Consider the following 17,500-nt stretch of genomic DNA (forward strand, 5'->3'; position numbering starts at 1 on the left):
TTTAAATGGTGTCGTCTTTTTCCTCACTAAGCTCCTTTTAAAGAAATGATCGTGTCTTTTGCGTCATTCGGAGAACAATAGTTAACTTATGCACAGCTAGACGGGATTTCGTAACTGCCTTAGCACGGTCTCCAAAACCATCTCTTCATGGTTGTCAGGAAGTCGTTATGAAGGACAACCTGGTTTTGCGAGAGACATTTACGTGCTAGATAAAATTATTTGCGACAATGTACGTTTTTTAACTTTGGCCATTTGTATCAGGAGTATTTCAAAGAGTTGTTTCGCTAAACGCCCATCAACCTCGAGCCCTCCTTGTTTAATCCATCAGAATTATCCATAAACCTGCCGAAATACGTCATAAAACGTTATTCTCTGAATTAAGTAATATTCTGAGTGATTCACTTGTCTTCTCACACCTGTAGGAGATTAATTAGTCGGTTCTGAACTTTGGTAATTGGGTCTGCAGTATAAAAGTTATATTAAAAAATTAATCAAACACGTTGTCTATTTTGCCCATCAGTTTTAACCAGTGTTTGGTAAGTTACTCTAAAAAAGTAAATACAAATTACATCTTCTATGGTGTAATTCGATTACTGTACTAATTACTCTGTCTGAAAATTAATTTCATTACTAATTACTTTCTAAAACCCTTATCAACCTGGACCAGATGAAAAATACAAGGAATGAAATGAAACTTCATGTAATTCTTTGAAATAAATCACATAAAATCTATTTATTCATGAACTGCCCTAAGAATTTAAGGGGCAGCTTTAAATTAGAAAATATACCATTTTACCATTAGATGTTAAATTTCGATTTTAAATTCACCATTAGTGTTGTCACGGTACCAAAATTTCAGTAGTCGGTACCAATACAAGTGAAATTTCACGGTACTCGATACCATTTTAGGTACCAAAGCAAAAACATGTTACTGAACAACACTCTTTTATTAACAAAGTCTACAAAACATTAGCAGCAGAACTAAGAACAGAAATATGCCATTGAGCAACACTTTAATTTAAATATATAATTTTTTAATTATAACAAATCTGAACAATGTATGCTTAAAGTATTTTTGAACACTTTATATAAGATTTGCTTCAACTTTTGCAACTTTTAATTTAAGTTTTTACCAAGTACTAAAAAAGGCCTAAATAAACAAGCATACAATAGAATGAATAAAAAACTATTTCCAAACTAATATGCAAAGTGCTCTCTTATTAATAAAGCTGCATATTGCCAATTTTCCTCATGAGAAGAAATGCACAGTGACATATATTATGTAGAGTTGCACCTCTGTTGCCAGTGGCGCAGGCAATAATGTCACAGCCGCATGTAAACATGTCATTAGCGTGGGAGATGAAGAATACATAAAGTTTGAAATGTGTAATAATTTTAAGGCCAAAGTAAACCGTGGGGGAACCACCACAATAACTTTCGATCAACAAACGGCTAAAACTAGCCAGAGCACAGAGCCAGCCACAAGTCAGCAGCCTCTCCTATCATTCCTTGGTATGAGCAGCGAAAATACCAAAGCAATTACGAGGAAAATTATGGAATTCATGGTTCTGGATGACCAGCTGTTCTCCATAGGACAGAGGGATCAGAACTCTGATACATTTCCTCGATACAGAGTAGGAGGTACTTTCAGACGTCGCGTTGCCCGAGTTGTTTAATCTCATGTCGTGTCAGCCTTGTTATCTGTCAACATTTGGGTACACAAATCCGGGAGAGGGGAAGGGGGGTGCTGGATGGCAGAGGCAGGATAAATGCATACAAATTGTGCCGTTGTGATTTAATGTAATTTTTCCCACCGTGTCCGATATTAAAATCAGTGCGACACACATTGCAAAAGGCGTGGGCATTGTCGATATGGCTTCGGGATATCCAATTAAATTCTTCCATCCAGCTGTTGTTAAATGTACATGTATATTTTGTTTTTTTCACCGGAGCACCAGCTGAGTCTTCTCCCATCTACCAGTGATGCTTGATTTAACATCCCACGTCTACTGCCTGCGCAGATATCAACAGCGCAACTGGGTTTTGGTTGCCAGATTGAGGTCATAAATGAGTTGTAATTTGTATGATGTGTCGATTGTGTGAGTAGGATGCGTTTCATTCAAGATCTGGCAACTGGACCACCTTGGAATAATATACAGTGAGGAAAATAAGTATTTGAACACCCTGCTATTTTGCAAGTTCTCCCACTTAGAAATCATGGAGGGGTCTGAAATTGTCATCGTAGGTGCATGTCCACTGTGAGAGACATAATCTAAAAAAAGAAATCCAGAAATCACAATGTATGATTCTTTAACTATTTATTTGTATGATAGAGCTGCAAATAAGTATTTGAACACCTGTCTATCAGCTAGAATTCTGACCCTCAAAGACCTGTTAGTCTGCCTTTAAAATGTCCACCTCCACTCCATTTATTATCCTAAATTAGATGCACCTGTTTGAGGTCGTTAGCTGCATAAAGACACCTGTCCACCCCATACAATCAGTAAGAATCCAACTACTAACATGGCCAAGACCAAAGAGCTGTCCAAAGACACTAGAGACAAAATTGTACACCTCCACAAGGCTGGAAAGGGCTACGGGAAATCGCCAAGCAGCTTGGTTAAAAAAGGTCCACTGTTGCAGCAATCATTAGAAAATGGAAGAAGCTAAACATGACTGTCAATCTCCCTCGGACTGGGGCTCCGTGCAAGATCTCACCTCGTGGGGTCTCAATGATCCTAAGAAAGGTGAAAAATCAGCCCAGAACTACACGGGAGGAGCTGGTCAATGACCTGAAAAGAGCTGGGACCACCGCTTCCAAGGTTACTGTTGGTAATACACTAAGACGTCACGGTTTGAAATCATGCATGGCACGGAAGGTTCCCCTGCTTAAACCAGCACATGTCAAGGCCCGTCTTAAGTTTGCCAATGACCATTTGGATGATCCAGAGGAGTCATGGGAGAAAGTCATGTGGTCAGATGAGACCTTTTGGTCATAATTCCACTAACCGTGTTTGGAGGAAGAAGAATGATGAGTACCATCCCAAGAACACCATCCCTACTGTGAAGCATGGGGGTGGTAGCATCATGCTTTGGGGGTGTTTTTCTGCACATGGGACAGGGCTGACTGCACTGTATTAAGGAGAGGATGACCGGGGCCATGTATTGCGAGATTTTGGGGAACAACCTCCTTCCCTCAGTTAGAGCATTGAAGATGGGTCGAGGCTGGGGCTTCCAACATGACAATGACCCGAAGCACACAGCCAGGATAACCAAGGAGTGGCTCTGTAAGAAGCATATCAAGGTTCTGACGTGGCCTAGCCAGTCTCCAGACCTAAACCCAATAGAGAATCTTTGGAGGGAGCTCAAAATCCGTGTTTCTCAGCGACAGCCCAGAAACCTGACTGATCTAGAGAAGATCTGTGTGGAGGAGTGGGCCAAAATCCCTCCTGCAGTGTGTGCAAACCTGGTGAAAAACTACAGGAAACGTTTAATTGCGAACAAAGGCTACTGTACCAAATATTAACATTGATTTTCTCAGGTGTTCAAATACTTATTTGCAGCTGTATCATACAAATAAATAGTTAAAAAATCATACATTGTGATTTCTGGATTTTTTTTTTAGATTATCTCTCTCACAGTGGACATGCACCTACGATGACAATTTCAGACCCCACCATGATTTCTAAGTGGGAGAACTTGCAAAATAGCAGGGTGTTCAAATACTTATTTTCCTCACTGTATTGATGTGATTATTCATATAACGTGGTTTGGGCCATACGAATTACGGGACTTTTTTTGGGAGAAATAGCAAAATGGGAGACTCCCGGGAAAAACGGGAGTGTTGACAGGTATGCAAGCCGTTCCCAAAGCAGTGCTCAGTTTTACAACTGATATTTGTACATCTAACGTAAGTTGAGCGTATTGGACACTTCAGTTTTTCAGATCTTTGGAATTGTTTTGTTAGACGAGTAATAAAGAGAAAAAGGTCCATTTATAAAAATAGTGGAAAATGACATCTGTTATATAAAGCAACTTATTTGCAGTTAATTGTTATTTCTACCTCTACCACAGAGCACTTTATTTTGAGAGTTGTTTAAGTGAGAGAAGATCCTGTAACTTAGTGCAGTTTGGGGGAAATTGTAATGTTTAATAATTTATTTTATTATGAAAGGTAGATTTTGTTTGTATATGTGGTCAATAATAGTTCTTAGAAAGAAAATCGGAATCAGAAAAAAACGGTATCGGCAGGTCACACTTGCAAAAAAAAATCGGAAATCAAAATCGGCCAAGAAAATTGCAATCGGTGCATCTCTAATATTATGATTAAATAAGTCGCGAGCAATCGCGTTCTAATTTAGCTGCATTTAGCGCGCGCGAGGGATGATATCCCCGAGGCAGAGTCTCTATGGCAAGCCGTTTTAACTTTTATTCATTTCCTGGATTTGAATTCTTGATATCAACAATTAAATTTTCAGGCTAATCAAGCCGCTGAGGTTTAAAGGTCGACTGCAGTGTATCGTGCGGGAGAGAGAGATCGCGGACATGTCCGTCATGTGTGTGTTTCTTACTTGTTATAATTCCGAATACACATATCAGCTTTGTATTTCTTACGGAATGCCAGTTTCTGAGTTTATAGTTATTAACATGACCTGCTTTTGTATTATTTGAACTTTAATAAAGCAATTTTACTGCATTTAAGATGTTTTGACGGTATTTCCTTTAAAGAGTTTTTTTATCATTCCCTAATACTTTGGGATCTACATAAAATAAACTGTGAAAGTTTCGAGTGCATCTGGACTGATCTGTGTAATTCTTCCTCCATCAGGTGTAAATTGCTGCTCTCATGCGATATCGTAAATGAGATCAAACAACTATTCGACAAGAACATTTTTCTCGTCAACTTTGTATTTTCGACGATGTCGATAATGTCGACTAAACGTTTCAGACCTAATGCAAATGATAATATGCTTTTAAACTCACCTGCTTTATTTGCTTGAATAAATCCGGGTGTCTTGTTTGATGTGTTTCCTCCTTTCGTCAGAAAATTGTGAAAGCGGCGTTTAAAAACAGGTTTTTGCTGATCTATGATGTTTCCCTTTTCATCAGCCTCAAATGCAAATAATTTCCAAACCTGGCTTTTTCCACTTTTCATTTCGACATGATTCAGTTGAGACTCCGCAGCAGATTTGCATGCCGCAATCTTTTGCTTGTGAGCATTCTAAAGTTCCCGCCTCTGCGTGGGTACTGGGTAGACCCGGTACACGGTACTCCGGTACCTTCAGAAATTCTGGTATCTTAAATAATTTTTTGTTTGAGTACCGACTTGGTACCGGTATTTTTGACAACACTATTTTAATTACAGTAACTAGTTTCTTCGTAATGCATTACACCAAACACTGGTTTTAACCTCCATAAGATATTTAATAAGCACTTGAGGCAAAATGCCTCTGGTATTTAAATTGTGGGGACAAATATATCTAACAATTGGTATTTCTTAATATTTTATTTAGGGCTTATGGGTTAACTGCCTCTGCAGACACCGTAAGTGCAAATAAAGTTTAGCCAGAAGGGTATTATTGATAAGCATTTGTCAATCTAGTCTATCCAAAACCTATATATTTATACACACTTTATTGTTGTCATTTTAGTGTTATTTTTCACATAAGATTGAGCTTCTGATGATGAAGTTGCGAGCTGGAGACAGCGGGGGTGTGAGACGAGCGCCTCCATGTTAGAGTGCGCATCAGCCTGCGGAACTTTAAATCTCCTCCCGCTCGGATTGGGTCTCTTTCGCGACTGGTTGACTATGCACACAACTGAAACCGTACTGGATCTTATTACTTGTATTTATGTTTATTGTGGTATTTACAAATCTAAGTATTTCTTAGGTTCACTAGTCTTCCTGGGGCCCATAAAAGTACTGAAACATATGTACAGTTAAAATACACAAATATAACATACATAAATATAACATTCATATAACATTACCTCATGTATACATTTATCCACATATACACATTCACACTCATACAGCATTTGACAATATCAGTACCTATAAACAGTCACAAATTAACTGATGTAATACTATTAATTGTAATCTGTTTTAGAGTCTTCTTAAAATTACATATGTTGGATATATGCCTTGTTTTTAAATCCAATTTATTCCAAGCAGATGACGATCTAACTAATACTGTTCTTGCCATACAATTGGACCTTGCAGATGGAACCACTAACACACCTGAGCTCACCTGACGCGTAACATGTCCGTGACAATACCCACTAAAAACCAACTTATCTACAAAAGATTTTGGATTGTTTTTAAATAGAGCATTGTGCATATAACAGAGAAGACTTATATTAAGTTTGTCCTCCACCTTTTGCCAGCCCAAACAGGTGTGCATTTTATCCACACTAGAGCGAAAAGAGCAACCAAGGGCTACTCTTGCGGCTCTATTCTGAACGATTTGTAATTTTTTCAGATGTCCCTGTGCAGTACTGGACCAGATTACTGGGCAGTACCCCAGATGTGACAGAACTAAAGACTGGACAACTATTTTCATAACTACTGGTGGACAATATTCTGAACATCTCCTGGAAAAAGCAACAATTAGATTTAAGTTGCAAGGCTTGCCAAGCATACGTTTAGTACCAAAGACTATACATTTAGTTTTAGATATATTGATAACTAATTTATTAAGTTTAACCTATGTCATTTATTGTAGATGCTGCGTAAAACATTGTAGCATCGTCTGCATAAAGTACAACATCTGCTCTTGAAACAGCAAGTGACATATCATTAACAAACACTGACAACAACAATGGACCCAAACAACTGCCCTGAGGAACACCACATGACAATTGCTTAGCTCCCATTGAAAAATATCCTCTGACTTCTACCATAGAGATAGCTGCGTATCAAGGACACAGACTGATGTGAAAAACCATAGCACTTAAGCTTAGACAGTAAAATTTCATGGTCAATAACATCAAAAGCTGCTGTAAAATCCAGCAGCACAGCACCCACAAGCTTTTTATCATCCATAAAAGTTAGCCACTGGTCTACCATTTGTACCAATGCAGTGTTAGTGGAGTGTCATGGCTTATAAGCATGCTGTGAATTAGAGAGCAAATCATTTGATACAAAGTACTGCATCATTTGATTAAAAAGTAACTTTTCAAATATTTTGCTCAATATAGGTAGAATGTTAATTGGTCTACAATTTGATTCAGTGAGACCTAATCTATCATCTTTCACTAACAGTATAATTTTAGACTGCTTCCAGGTTTCCGGAAACACCCCACTTATCACAGATCTATTAAAAATATGACTGATAGGCTTGCATAAGATATTAGCAACAGTTTTAAAAATGTTGCCATTCAAATGATCTATACCTGCAGTTTTTTCCTCCGGGAGAGAGAGCAACATCCTTTCAACCATTTCCTCTCTAACTGTACCAAATGTCAATGAACAAGATTTATTCCTCCTAATGTTCTTCACATTACTACAAGGTGAATCCTTAGGGTATGATAACATACTAGATCTTAAATTCTTCTTCTGTGTCCAAATACATATTAGAACACTTTGGTTTTTACACATTATTTCATTTATAACTTTCCACAATTGCTTGCTATTATTTGATGAGTTACTAATCTTTTGGCTAAAATATATTTTCTTTTTTAATCTATTTAACTTTGTCACTTTATTTCTCAACTTACAATAATACCTTTCATCCCTATCACTTTTAGATTTTAGAGTTTCGGCTTTGGCATTATCCCTTTCCCTCATTATAGATTTTAGCTCGGCATCTAACCAAGGAACATTATTGCCTTTTATCAACCTTTTTCTAATTGGTGCATGTTTGTCAACTATTTCCACAAACCTATCCATAAAAATACGTAAAGAAGCATTAACATCCTCCTCTTCACAAACCGCCGACCAAGTGGACCTTTCAACATCTTCCACAAACGCATTAGGATCGAACATTTTATAAGATCTTCGATAGACAATCCTTGCACCAAATTTAGGCAATTTAGTTTTCTTTGTTGTGATGATTAAATTATGATCACTGCATCCTACTCCAACTGAGATGACATGTGAACACAACTCATACACATTTGTAAAGATGTGGTCAATACATGTTGATTTAAATTTACCATTCAAAGAAATTCTTGTGGGTTGTGTAACAATCTGCTTAAGGTTAGAAGCATTAGTTATAGTAATCATCTTTCTACGTAAATAACACTTCTTTGAAAACCAATCAATGTTGAAATCCCCCAAAAGAAAGATATCTTTGGTTTGAGCAGATGCCCTCTCAGTGTTATCACACATCTTTTCCAAGTAATCTACATTTGAACTGGGAGGTCGGTAACAGCAGCCATATCATTTCAATATCGCTGCCCATCAAATCCTCCCTTGGAGTGACTGCAATATTCTCTCTAATATAGAATGCAACACCCCCACCATTTTGATTTCTATCTTTTCTAAAAAGTCTATACCCCTCAACAGCTAACTGTGAATTATCAAAACTGCGATCTAAGTGTGTTTCTGATAAGGCCAATACATGAATCCCATTAGAACAGATGTTTATAATTTCAGCAAGTTTGAAAGTAAATTTGTCATATTAATAAAATTAAAACATCAAAACAAAACCATCAGGATAAAAATCCAAATAAGGTCATGAACAGTTATTCAGATGCTTGCCTTTGTCCAATTGCCGGCCAAATCATAAGCTTATCATACCTTAAGCTGGCTCTTTCACCTTTCTCTCTGGCCTCTTTCAGTTTTGGCAGCAGTTCACTTCTCCTCTGCTGCACCAAATCAGAAAAGTCTTCATTGATATAAATGTTTGTACCCTTTAATTTCTTGGTGGAGTAAATGATGCGCTGTCGATCTTTAAATCTAAGAAGCTTCACAACAATTTTTCTTGGCCTTCTTCCCTCATGGAATTGGCCAATCCGGTGGACCTTCTCCATCTCAATTGTAGAACTATCCAGACCCAAATTATTCGACAGCATTTGTTGAATCTTCATTTCTAATCCACTGATTGTTTCGCCCTTTTCTTCTGCGATCCCATCAATTAGTAGATTAGATCTCCTTGACTGATTTTCAATATGATCCAGCTTCTCAAACAGATCCTCCAATTCCTGCTTTGATTTTGAAATGCTGCTCTCAAATGTCAATGTCATTCTTCTTAGCTTTCATCTCATCCATGATGCCTTGTGTGAACTGCAGACTAGTTTTTAGTTCTTGTACATCTCTAATCACACCATCCAGCCTTTTCGCATTTCCATCCATCATGATTTGAACAAAGCTCTTGAAGTTGTCCTGTTGTTGTTTTAACAAATCTTACCAAGATGTACTAAGATAGGAGTGGCAGGCCCACCAGGCCCAGAAGCCTCTCAAACAGTTGAAACGATGAAAACAGTCCAATTCACTCGCTGCACAAGTCCAATATTCAAAATGTGAAGACTAAGTGCATATATTGACCTTAAAGTAATGGTCCAATATGTGATTACAATGATTTGTATTAGATTGTATTAGATTGTAGAGAGCTGGAAAACGTCTCGGGTTATGACTATAATCCTTGTTCCCTGAGAAGGGAACGAGACACTGCGTCGTTGAAAACGACTCTTTGGGGAACGCTCCTTAGCGTGCGCCTCTGAATTATGAATGAAACTATTCCAATCTTGATTGGTGTTGCGTCATGACGTAACATGTGACGGCATAACCGGATGCATAAAAGTGACGCCGGTACACACACACATTAGCCTAGCGATGAAGCAAGCCGCTCTCAGGCATTGAGGGGCGTGGCAGGACGACGCAGTGTCTCGTTCCTTCTCAGGGAACAAGGGTTATAGTCATAACCCGAGACGTTCCCTTCCGAGGGAACTCGCACTGCGTCGTTGAAAGCGACTCTTTGGGGAACGAATGCCCACTAGGCCACGCGACCGAAAAAAGGCCTGCCCTAGAGTGAAACTGAACTCAGGCACTCAACTAGGACGAGAGCACACGTGCGCCAGGCGTACTAGGGAGGTGCAGACTATAAAACCTGATGAAAGTGTGCGGGGTAGCCCAACCGGCTGCCTCACAGATCTCCTGGAGGGGCACTCCCGATAAGAGAGCCCTAGAGGATGCCATGCCTCTAGTTGAATGAGCCCTTATGGCCAAAGTTGAAGGCAAATTGCGCACCTGTAGGCCGAGATAATAGCCTGAACAATCCAATTACTAATGGTTTGTTTCAAGGCAGGGAGCCCCTTCTTAGGTGACCCAAAACACACTAACAGTTGGTCCGACCTCCTCCAAGAAGAGGACCTCTCGAGGTAAATGCCCAAAGCTCTGACAGGAGCCTCAAATGGAGCCTCTCTTCTTCTGCCGACACATGAGGTGGAGGATGAAAAGCCTGCAGGACCGTAGACCGTGCCGCGTTAGAAGGCACCTTAGGCACATAGCCAGGTCTCGGGTGCAGAATGGCTTTAACTCCGCCAGGGTCAAACTCCAAGCAAGCTGGTGTTACTGCCAGGGCTTGAAGATCTCCCACCCTCTTTAGAGAGGTAATAGCTAAGAGAAAAGCCATCTTGAACGTCAGGTCCTTGGGCGAAGCCGACTGAAGGGGTCCGAAGGGGGCCAGGGATAACCCTTCGAGAACCACCGCCAGGTCCCAGGCAGGAACCCTGGACCTGGTTGTCGGTCTCATCCTCCATGTACCACGGAGAAAACGAATGACCAGCTGGTGCCTCCCCAGAGGCCCATCACTCAGTGGTGCATGGAAAGCCGAAATGGCAGCCACGTACACCTTAAGTGTGGAAGGGAGAGACCACAGAGAAACGATTTTGAAGAAACTCCAGAACTGAAGCCACCGGGCAGTTAACTGGATCTAATTCATGTTCTCTACACCAAGTGGAGAACACATTTCACTTGAGGCCATATAATCTCCTAGTAGACGGAGCCCTAGAGCCAAGTATGGTTTCAACCACCCCGCTGATAGACCAGCATTTAGGTACTGAACCCCTCAGGGGCCAGACCCACAGTTTCCACAGCTCTGGACGAGGGTGGAAAACTGTGCCCCCTGCCTGAGACAATAGATCCCTCCTCAGAGGAATCTGCCGTGGCAGAGCTATCAGGAGTGAAATTATGTCTGAGAACCATACTCGGGCCGGCCACATCGGAGCAACCAAAAGTAGACTGATGCCCTCTTGGCGGACCCTTTCCAGGACTCCGGGAGCAGAGCGATCGGGGAAATGCGTGACAGGCGAGGCCTCAGCCAGGCCTGTACTATGGCATCCAACCCCAGTTGGGCTGGATGTGAGAGGAAGAACCAAAGTGGACAGTGGGACGTCCCTCGAGACGCGGATAGATCCACTTCCGATGGTCCAAATTTGTCCCCTATCGACTTCACCACCTCTGGATGAAGTCTCCATTCCCGGGCCTCAGCCCCTGCCTCGACAGGATGTCTGCTCCCTGATTCTGAACCCCGGAACATACATTGCTCTGATAGACAGTATTTTCCCTTGGGACCAAAGAATTATCTGATCGCCAGTCTGCACAGAGGCGCGATCCGAGTCCCCCTTGTTTGTTCAGATAAGCTACCACTGATGTATTGTCCGAGCGTACTAGGACATGGTAACCTTAGATGTCTGGAAGGAAGCTCCTCAGAGCCCTGAACACAGCCAACATCTCTAGACAGTTTATGTGCCAAGAATGATGATGGTCCTGCCACAGACCCCTGGCAAAGCGGCCGTCCATGACCAGCGCACCAGCCAGTGAGGGAGGCGTCTGTCGAAGCGGTTTTCCGGCGACATGGCGCTCCCAACACTGGCCCTAGGGACAGGAACCAAGGTTTCTTCCATATTAGCAGAGAACGAAGGCATCTGCGCGTTACTCTGATTATACTGAAATGGATTCCCCTTGGGGAAAACCCCTTGGCTTTCAGCCACCACTGGAGGGGCCTCATGTGTAGAAGGCCCAAAGGTATAATGTTGGATGCCGCTGCCATGAGGCCCAGCAGTCTTTGAAACTGCTTTACAGTGATGGCCTGGCCTAGTTTTAACCCGGACACCATCGCCAGAACGGACTCGATACGTGCAGGAGACATGCGTGCCTGCATCGTAACCGAGTCCCACACAACACCCAGAAACGTTGTGCACTGGGATGGTTGTAACACACTCTTTTTGTGTTGAGTCTCAACCCCAAACTTCGAATATGGCCAAGGGCGACATCTCGATGCCGAACCGCCATTTCTCGAGACTGGGCCAGAATGAGCCAGTCATCGATAAAATTCAGTATCGCGGATGCCCTGAAGTCTCAGAGGAGCAGGAGCTGCATCCATACATTTGGTGAATGTGCGGGAGAGAGTGCTAGACCGAGCGGAAGAACCCGATATTGGTAAGCTTCAGCCCCAAGCGAACCTCAGGAACCTCCTGTGACATGGAAGGATGGGTACATGAAAATAGGCGTCTTTTAGATCTATCGTGACAAACCAGTCCTCGGATCTGATCTGACTCACGATGACAGGAATGGTAAGCATTTTGAACCTGAACCTCCTCAAAGGCCGGTTCAAAACTCTGAGATCTAAAATCAGCCTCAACCCCCCATCCTTTTTTGGAACTATAAAGTACCGGCTGTAAAGACCGGACTCCCTGTCTGAATGAGGAACACGTTCTATGGCCTCCTTCAGCAGCAGAGATTGCACTTCTTGTTCCATCACCTGAGCCTGCTCCGGAACCACTGTAGTCTGCACCACCCCAGAGAATTTGGGGGGGGGCGGTGCCCGAACTGCAGTCTGTACCCTGATTTTATTATATGCAGGACCCATGCAGATATGTTGGGAAGATGATTCCATGCCTCTACAAAATCTACTAGTCTCGGGTGTTTTTCGAGCACTGTTCTCGTCTTCCTGAAGCGAGATACCGGCAGGATTTAGTCGATACAGTCCTTGTGACCACAATTGATGTGTGTTTTTTATTTTTTGACGCTGGAAATTGCTGGAAATTGATGTGGCCCGAAGCGTCAGAGACGGCGGGAACCGACACCGATTTCCTGAGGACTCCGCTGCGAGAGCAACCTCGGTTGCTCTGCAGCGAGGGGACAGCCCTCCGAGGTTCTAGCACCTCGGTAGGACCTCTTTCCCGAAGCTTCTACTAAGGGAACCAGCCTCTCGAGGCTGGCCTCGGGTGTTTTTCAAGCACTGTTCTCGACTTCCTGAAGCGAAAGACCGGCAGGATTTAGTCGATACGGTTTCTGTGACCACCATTGATGCTTGTTTTTATTTTTTGACACGAACGGCACGGTGTGCGTTCGCTGGAAATTGATGTGGCCCGAGCGTCAGAGACGGCGGGAACCGACACCGATTTCCTGAGGACTCCGCTGCGAGAGCAACCTCGGTTGCTCTGCAGCGAGGGACAGCCCTCCGAGGTTCTACCACCTCGGTAGGACCTCTTCCGAGCTTCAACTAAGGAACCAGCCTCTCGAGGCTGGTCTCGGTGTTTTCGAGCACTGTTCCCGACTTCCTGAAGCGGGAAACCGGCAGGACTTAGTCGATACGGTTCTTGTGACCACAATTGATGCTTGTTGGGTTTTTTTTTTTTTTTGACACGAATGGCACGGTGTGCGTTCGCTGGAAATTGATGTGGCCCGAAGCGTCAGAGACGGCGGGAAACCAACACCGATTGTGTGCGGCCATGTAAGCCCTACTTATTAAAGCAGATGTATCTCTGCAGGGCTTACTAGGCAGCGCCGGGGTTTTAGCCCATATCCCGTGCCCCCAAAACATCGTCTGTAATCAAACACTGGGGCTGGAGATACGGGACGAATCGCGGTTTACCCCACGATCTCGTTTTAGATATCTTTGTGGAGATCGGGAAAAACGGCAAACCCGGCGCTGAGGTTGTGATCTGTGCCGCAGGAAACGCACGTCTAATTTGCTTTCAACTTGCGTTCCCTGCTCATTTTGTGGCCAGCTGATATTCAGTCTGGCCACGGCACACGTCACAACCTCAATCAGCTCCTCATAAGCTTGGCCAAAAACTGGCGTGCTTGGCTCACGGTCGATCCGCGATCGATGCTGAGCATATCCACTTCCTCGGAAGCAGTGAGCTCAAGCAACGGGACCTGATCATGGGCAGAAGAAGTCGCGACGCGGGCTTCTGCACCACTCACAGTAGGCTCGGGATCCTCAAGCGAAGAATGAGAACGTGCGCAGCAGTCTCATTCTCATCTGCAAAATCCGCCCGTGAACCCCGCGATTTCAATCGCCGCGCTGCCTCAACAGACGCGGGACCAAAACCGTGGGGAACGCGAGCCTGACCGTGCTCATCAAAGCACGCCAACCGGAGTGCAGCACTCTCATGGGTAGTGCTTCACAACTTTCACAGGCAGATCCCTCGAGAGCTGCTCAGTGCGTGCTAAGCTCCCAAACAGTTCACACATAAAGCGTGCGTGTCCCTACACGTAATGAAACGAGGGCAGGGGTGCACGCACTTCTTGAACTGTTCGGTGGCCATAATATTTTTAAATCAGACAAACAACACCAAAGAAGACAAACAATTTCAACATAGAGCGCTTGCTGAAGAGCGAAAGCTAATGTGTGTGTGTACCGGCGTCACTTTAATGCATCCGGTTATGCCGTCACATGTTACGTCATGACGCAACACCAATCAAGATTGGAATAGTTTCATTCATAATTCAGAGGCGCACGCTAAGGTGCGTTCCCCAAAGAGTCGTTTTCAACGACGCAGTGCGAGTTCCCTCGGAAGGGAACTCAGTGACAGAGCATGCTTGCATTGAGATGACAATCCAAAATTTTGCCCAGATACAGTTGACATGATTGTAGTCATCGTGTCAAGCATGAATAATTAACTAAGTTAATAAATAAACTGCATCACTTTCTCAGCAGTGTTGTAACATAAGATTCTGCAAACATGAAATGTACATGTTGCATTTGAGAAAATCAAGTCACTGAAATAAGGCCATAAAACGCATAATCGATTTTGTAGACTCCAGTTTTGTGTTGGACGCTTTGTGTTAGGCCGTATCGGATCACGCTCTTCTTCTGATGTAAATTGACAGCATGTCTTCCAAAAACAATGAGCTCAAACGGGAAAGACCTCTCGTTGGTTTCATACAGATTACACAATCCGAGAATATTTGTTTTCAATTTAAATTAGTTCATTTATAAGTAGACAATTCAAGCTTCCTATAGACATATTTCTCATGTCTGCGAGGCAAGTATACGCTGAGTTTCGTTTCATTTTGGTGATGAGCTCCAGACAGAAGTTTACTGAGACAGAGACGGCTGAAAGCACATCCAGTATTATTTCTTTTTTACAAAACTGCAATGTTTTGCTGTTAATGTCAGTGTACACATAAAAGTAAACCAAAAAATCAACTCGAACAGGAGCAATTAAAATATTGTATTTTGGGGGCATTTCCGACCCTGCTAATGGAGGGCTATTACCCATGTTCTGCTGGCTCTATTTTTATAGTGGTTTAATTTCACAGCCGTGTCAAACATTATCCTTACCTGGCTATCATAAATTAATGCTGGTCAGGTAGACTTTGAAGGCAAGTTCTCCCAATGGCCAGTCCACCCCTGATCGGCTCCAAAGTGCGTCGACCCACCGGGAAAATGCCGGTATACCAGATCACCAGTCCAGCCTTGGCTGTGACAAAGAATGTTAAAGAGGGGGAGGGGCAGGGGCTCGTGGTCTTGCAGAATTACAACTTAAATGCAGATGTCGGGCACACGTTTAATTGAGAATTGAACTTGCTTGCAAAAAGGCACTTATCTCGTGGAAGAGGGCGAGTGCGAAGTTACTTTCAAAAAAGTAAGCCACTACTGATTACTAATTACTTATGGTAAATTGTAATTACTTCATCTAGAAAGTAATTACATTACTAGTTACTTTCTAAAACCAATCAAACCTGCTGGGAAAAACAAATGTTAAACTAATAGTTCTTTTAGTACTTTTAATATTGACAAACAAAATTACAGCAATATGACAAAGACAGAAACTTGGCTAAAGAGATCAAATGCAACTTTCTTATCTCAAATATGCTGTAGTAGTGTCTTCATGTGTGCGCGCTTCGTGTGTACACAAATGCCACAAAAAGCTAAGAAGGTTGTAGATAGCGCACAGTAAGCTTGTTTACCTTTTGGTGTAAAAGACTGAGTGTGCATATACAGGTTTGCTTGTGTGTTGCATCATGCATTTCTCTGTGTGTGTTACAGCAAGTGGATTATTATCCCTGCTTGTGCTCAGGCGAATTGAGTATCCTTTATCACTTGCGCATCTGTAATGCACTTTGTGTTTTGTGTATAATACATAAAGAACTTAAAAAGCAGTTAGCTTAGCGACATCTTTAAAGATGCCGTTCTGCAAATGTTCCCACATTGTGAGCGTATCCCTCTGTCAGATGGGAACAAGCACTGTTTTCCATTTACACCTGAAACCAATCCCTTCTCCTCTCACGGTAGCTACAGAGGGACACCCAATTGGGCAGAGTGTGGATATTTAAGGAGGATTTGTCAGCGGCCTAGCCTTGCGGGCCTCTTGCGGGAGCATGCTGACACTTGAGCTCGCTGAGATTGATTGTGAGCGCATGCAAACTTGAAATGCTTCACTTTCATTTTCAATTTGAATAAACGATTACACCATTGCATCCATAGTAACCGCTCTCTGCCATCGCCTCTGTGTCCTCAATGCCATGGTGGTTTTTTTTATGCAGATTTGAATGAGGAGTAATAGTCATTTTTATGTTCTCTTACAGCACTGAGAAGGCAGTTCTTCAAGAAGCACTATGAGCTGGAGTTTTCTTACACAGCTGTTGGATGAGATCTCCAACCACTCCACCTTTGTGGGCAAGATCTGGCTCACTTTATTCATCATCTTCCGCATCGTGTTGACTGTAGTGGGGGGAGAATCGATATACAACGATGAACAAATCAATTTTGTTTGCAACACCCAGCAACCTGGATGTGAGAATGTCTGCTATGATGCATGTGCACCCCTCTCTCACGTCCGGTTCTGGGTTTTTCAGATTATCATGATTACAACTCCCACTATTATGTACCTGGGCTTCGCTATGCACAAGATTGCTCGCTTTGCAGATGATGAGTATAAACCACGGAACAGGAAACACATCCCCATGGTCAACCACGGAGCCAACCATGATTACGAGGCGGCGGAGGACAATGGTGAGGAAGACCCGATGATGTTAGAGGAGATTTTGACAGAGAAAGAGAAGGCACCTGAGAAGCCCACCGTCAAACACGATGGACGGTGGAGAATTAAGCGTGACGGGCTCATGAAGGTGTACATACTACAGCTCTTTTCAAGGATCATTTTCGAGGTGGGCTTTCTCTTTGGCCAATATATCCTATATGGTTTTGAGGTTGCCCCCTCGTACGTGTGCACACGCAGCCCCTGCCCGCACACGGTGGATTGCTTTGTTTCGCGTCCGACAGAGAAAACCATCTTCCTGCTGATCATGTATGCCGTG

At 42.9% G+C, this 17,500-nt stretch overlaps 2 protein-coding genes across 2 annotated transcripts in view; both read left to right on the forward strand.

Annotated features, from left to right (window-relative positions):
• Positions 1-17,500, forward strand: part of LOC127620065 (uncharacterized) — a 79,469-nt gene that overhangs the window by 12,338 nt on the left and 49,631 nt on the right. The window lies entirely within an intron of this gene.
• LOC127619684 (gap junction gamma-1 protein-like) overlaps positions 16,799-17,500 on the forward strand; it is a 1,146-nt gene continuing 444 nt past the window's right edge. Inside the window, exon 1 of the mRNA XM_052092635.1 lies at positions 16,799-17,500. This exon is cut by the window's right edge and continues 444 nt beyond it. Coding sequence (XP_051948595.1) covers positions 16,799-17,500 — 702 coding nt within the window.

The sequence above is a fragment of the Xyrauchen texanus genome, chromosome 26 (genome assembly GCF_025860055.1).
Source record: "Xyrauchen texanus isolate HMW12.3.18 chromosome 26, RBS_HiC_50CHRs, whole genome shotgun sequence".
In the NCBI taxonomy this organism is placed as follows: Eukaryota; Metazoa; Chordata; class Actinopteri; order Cypriniformes; family Catostomidae; genus Xyrauchen; species Xyrauchen texanus.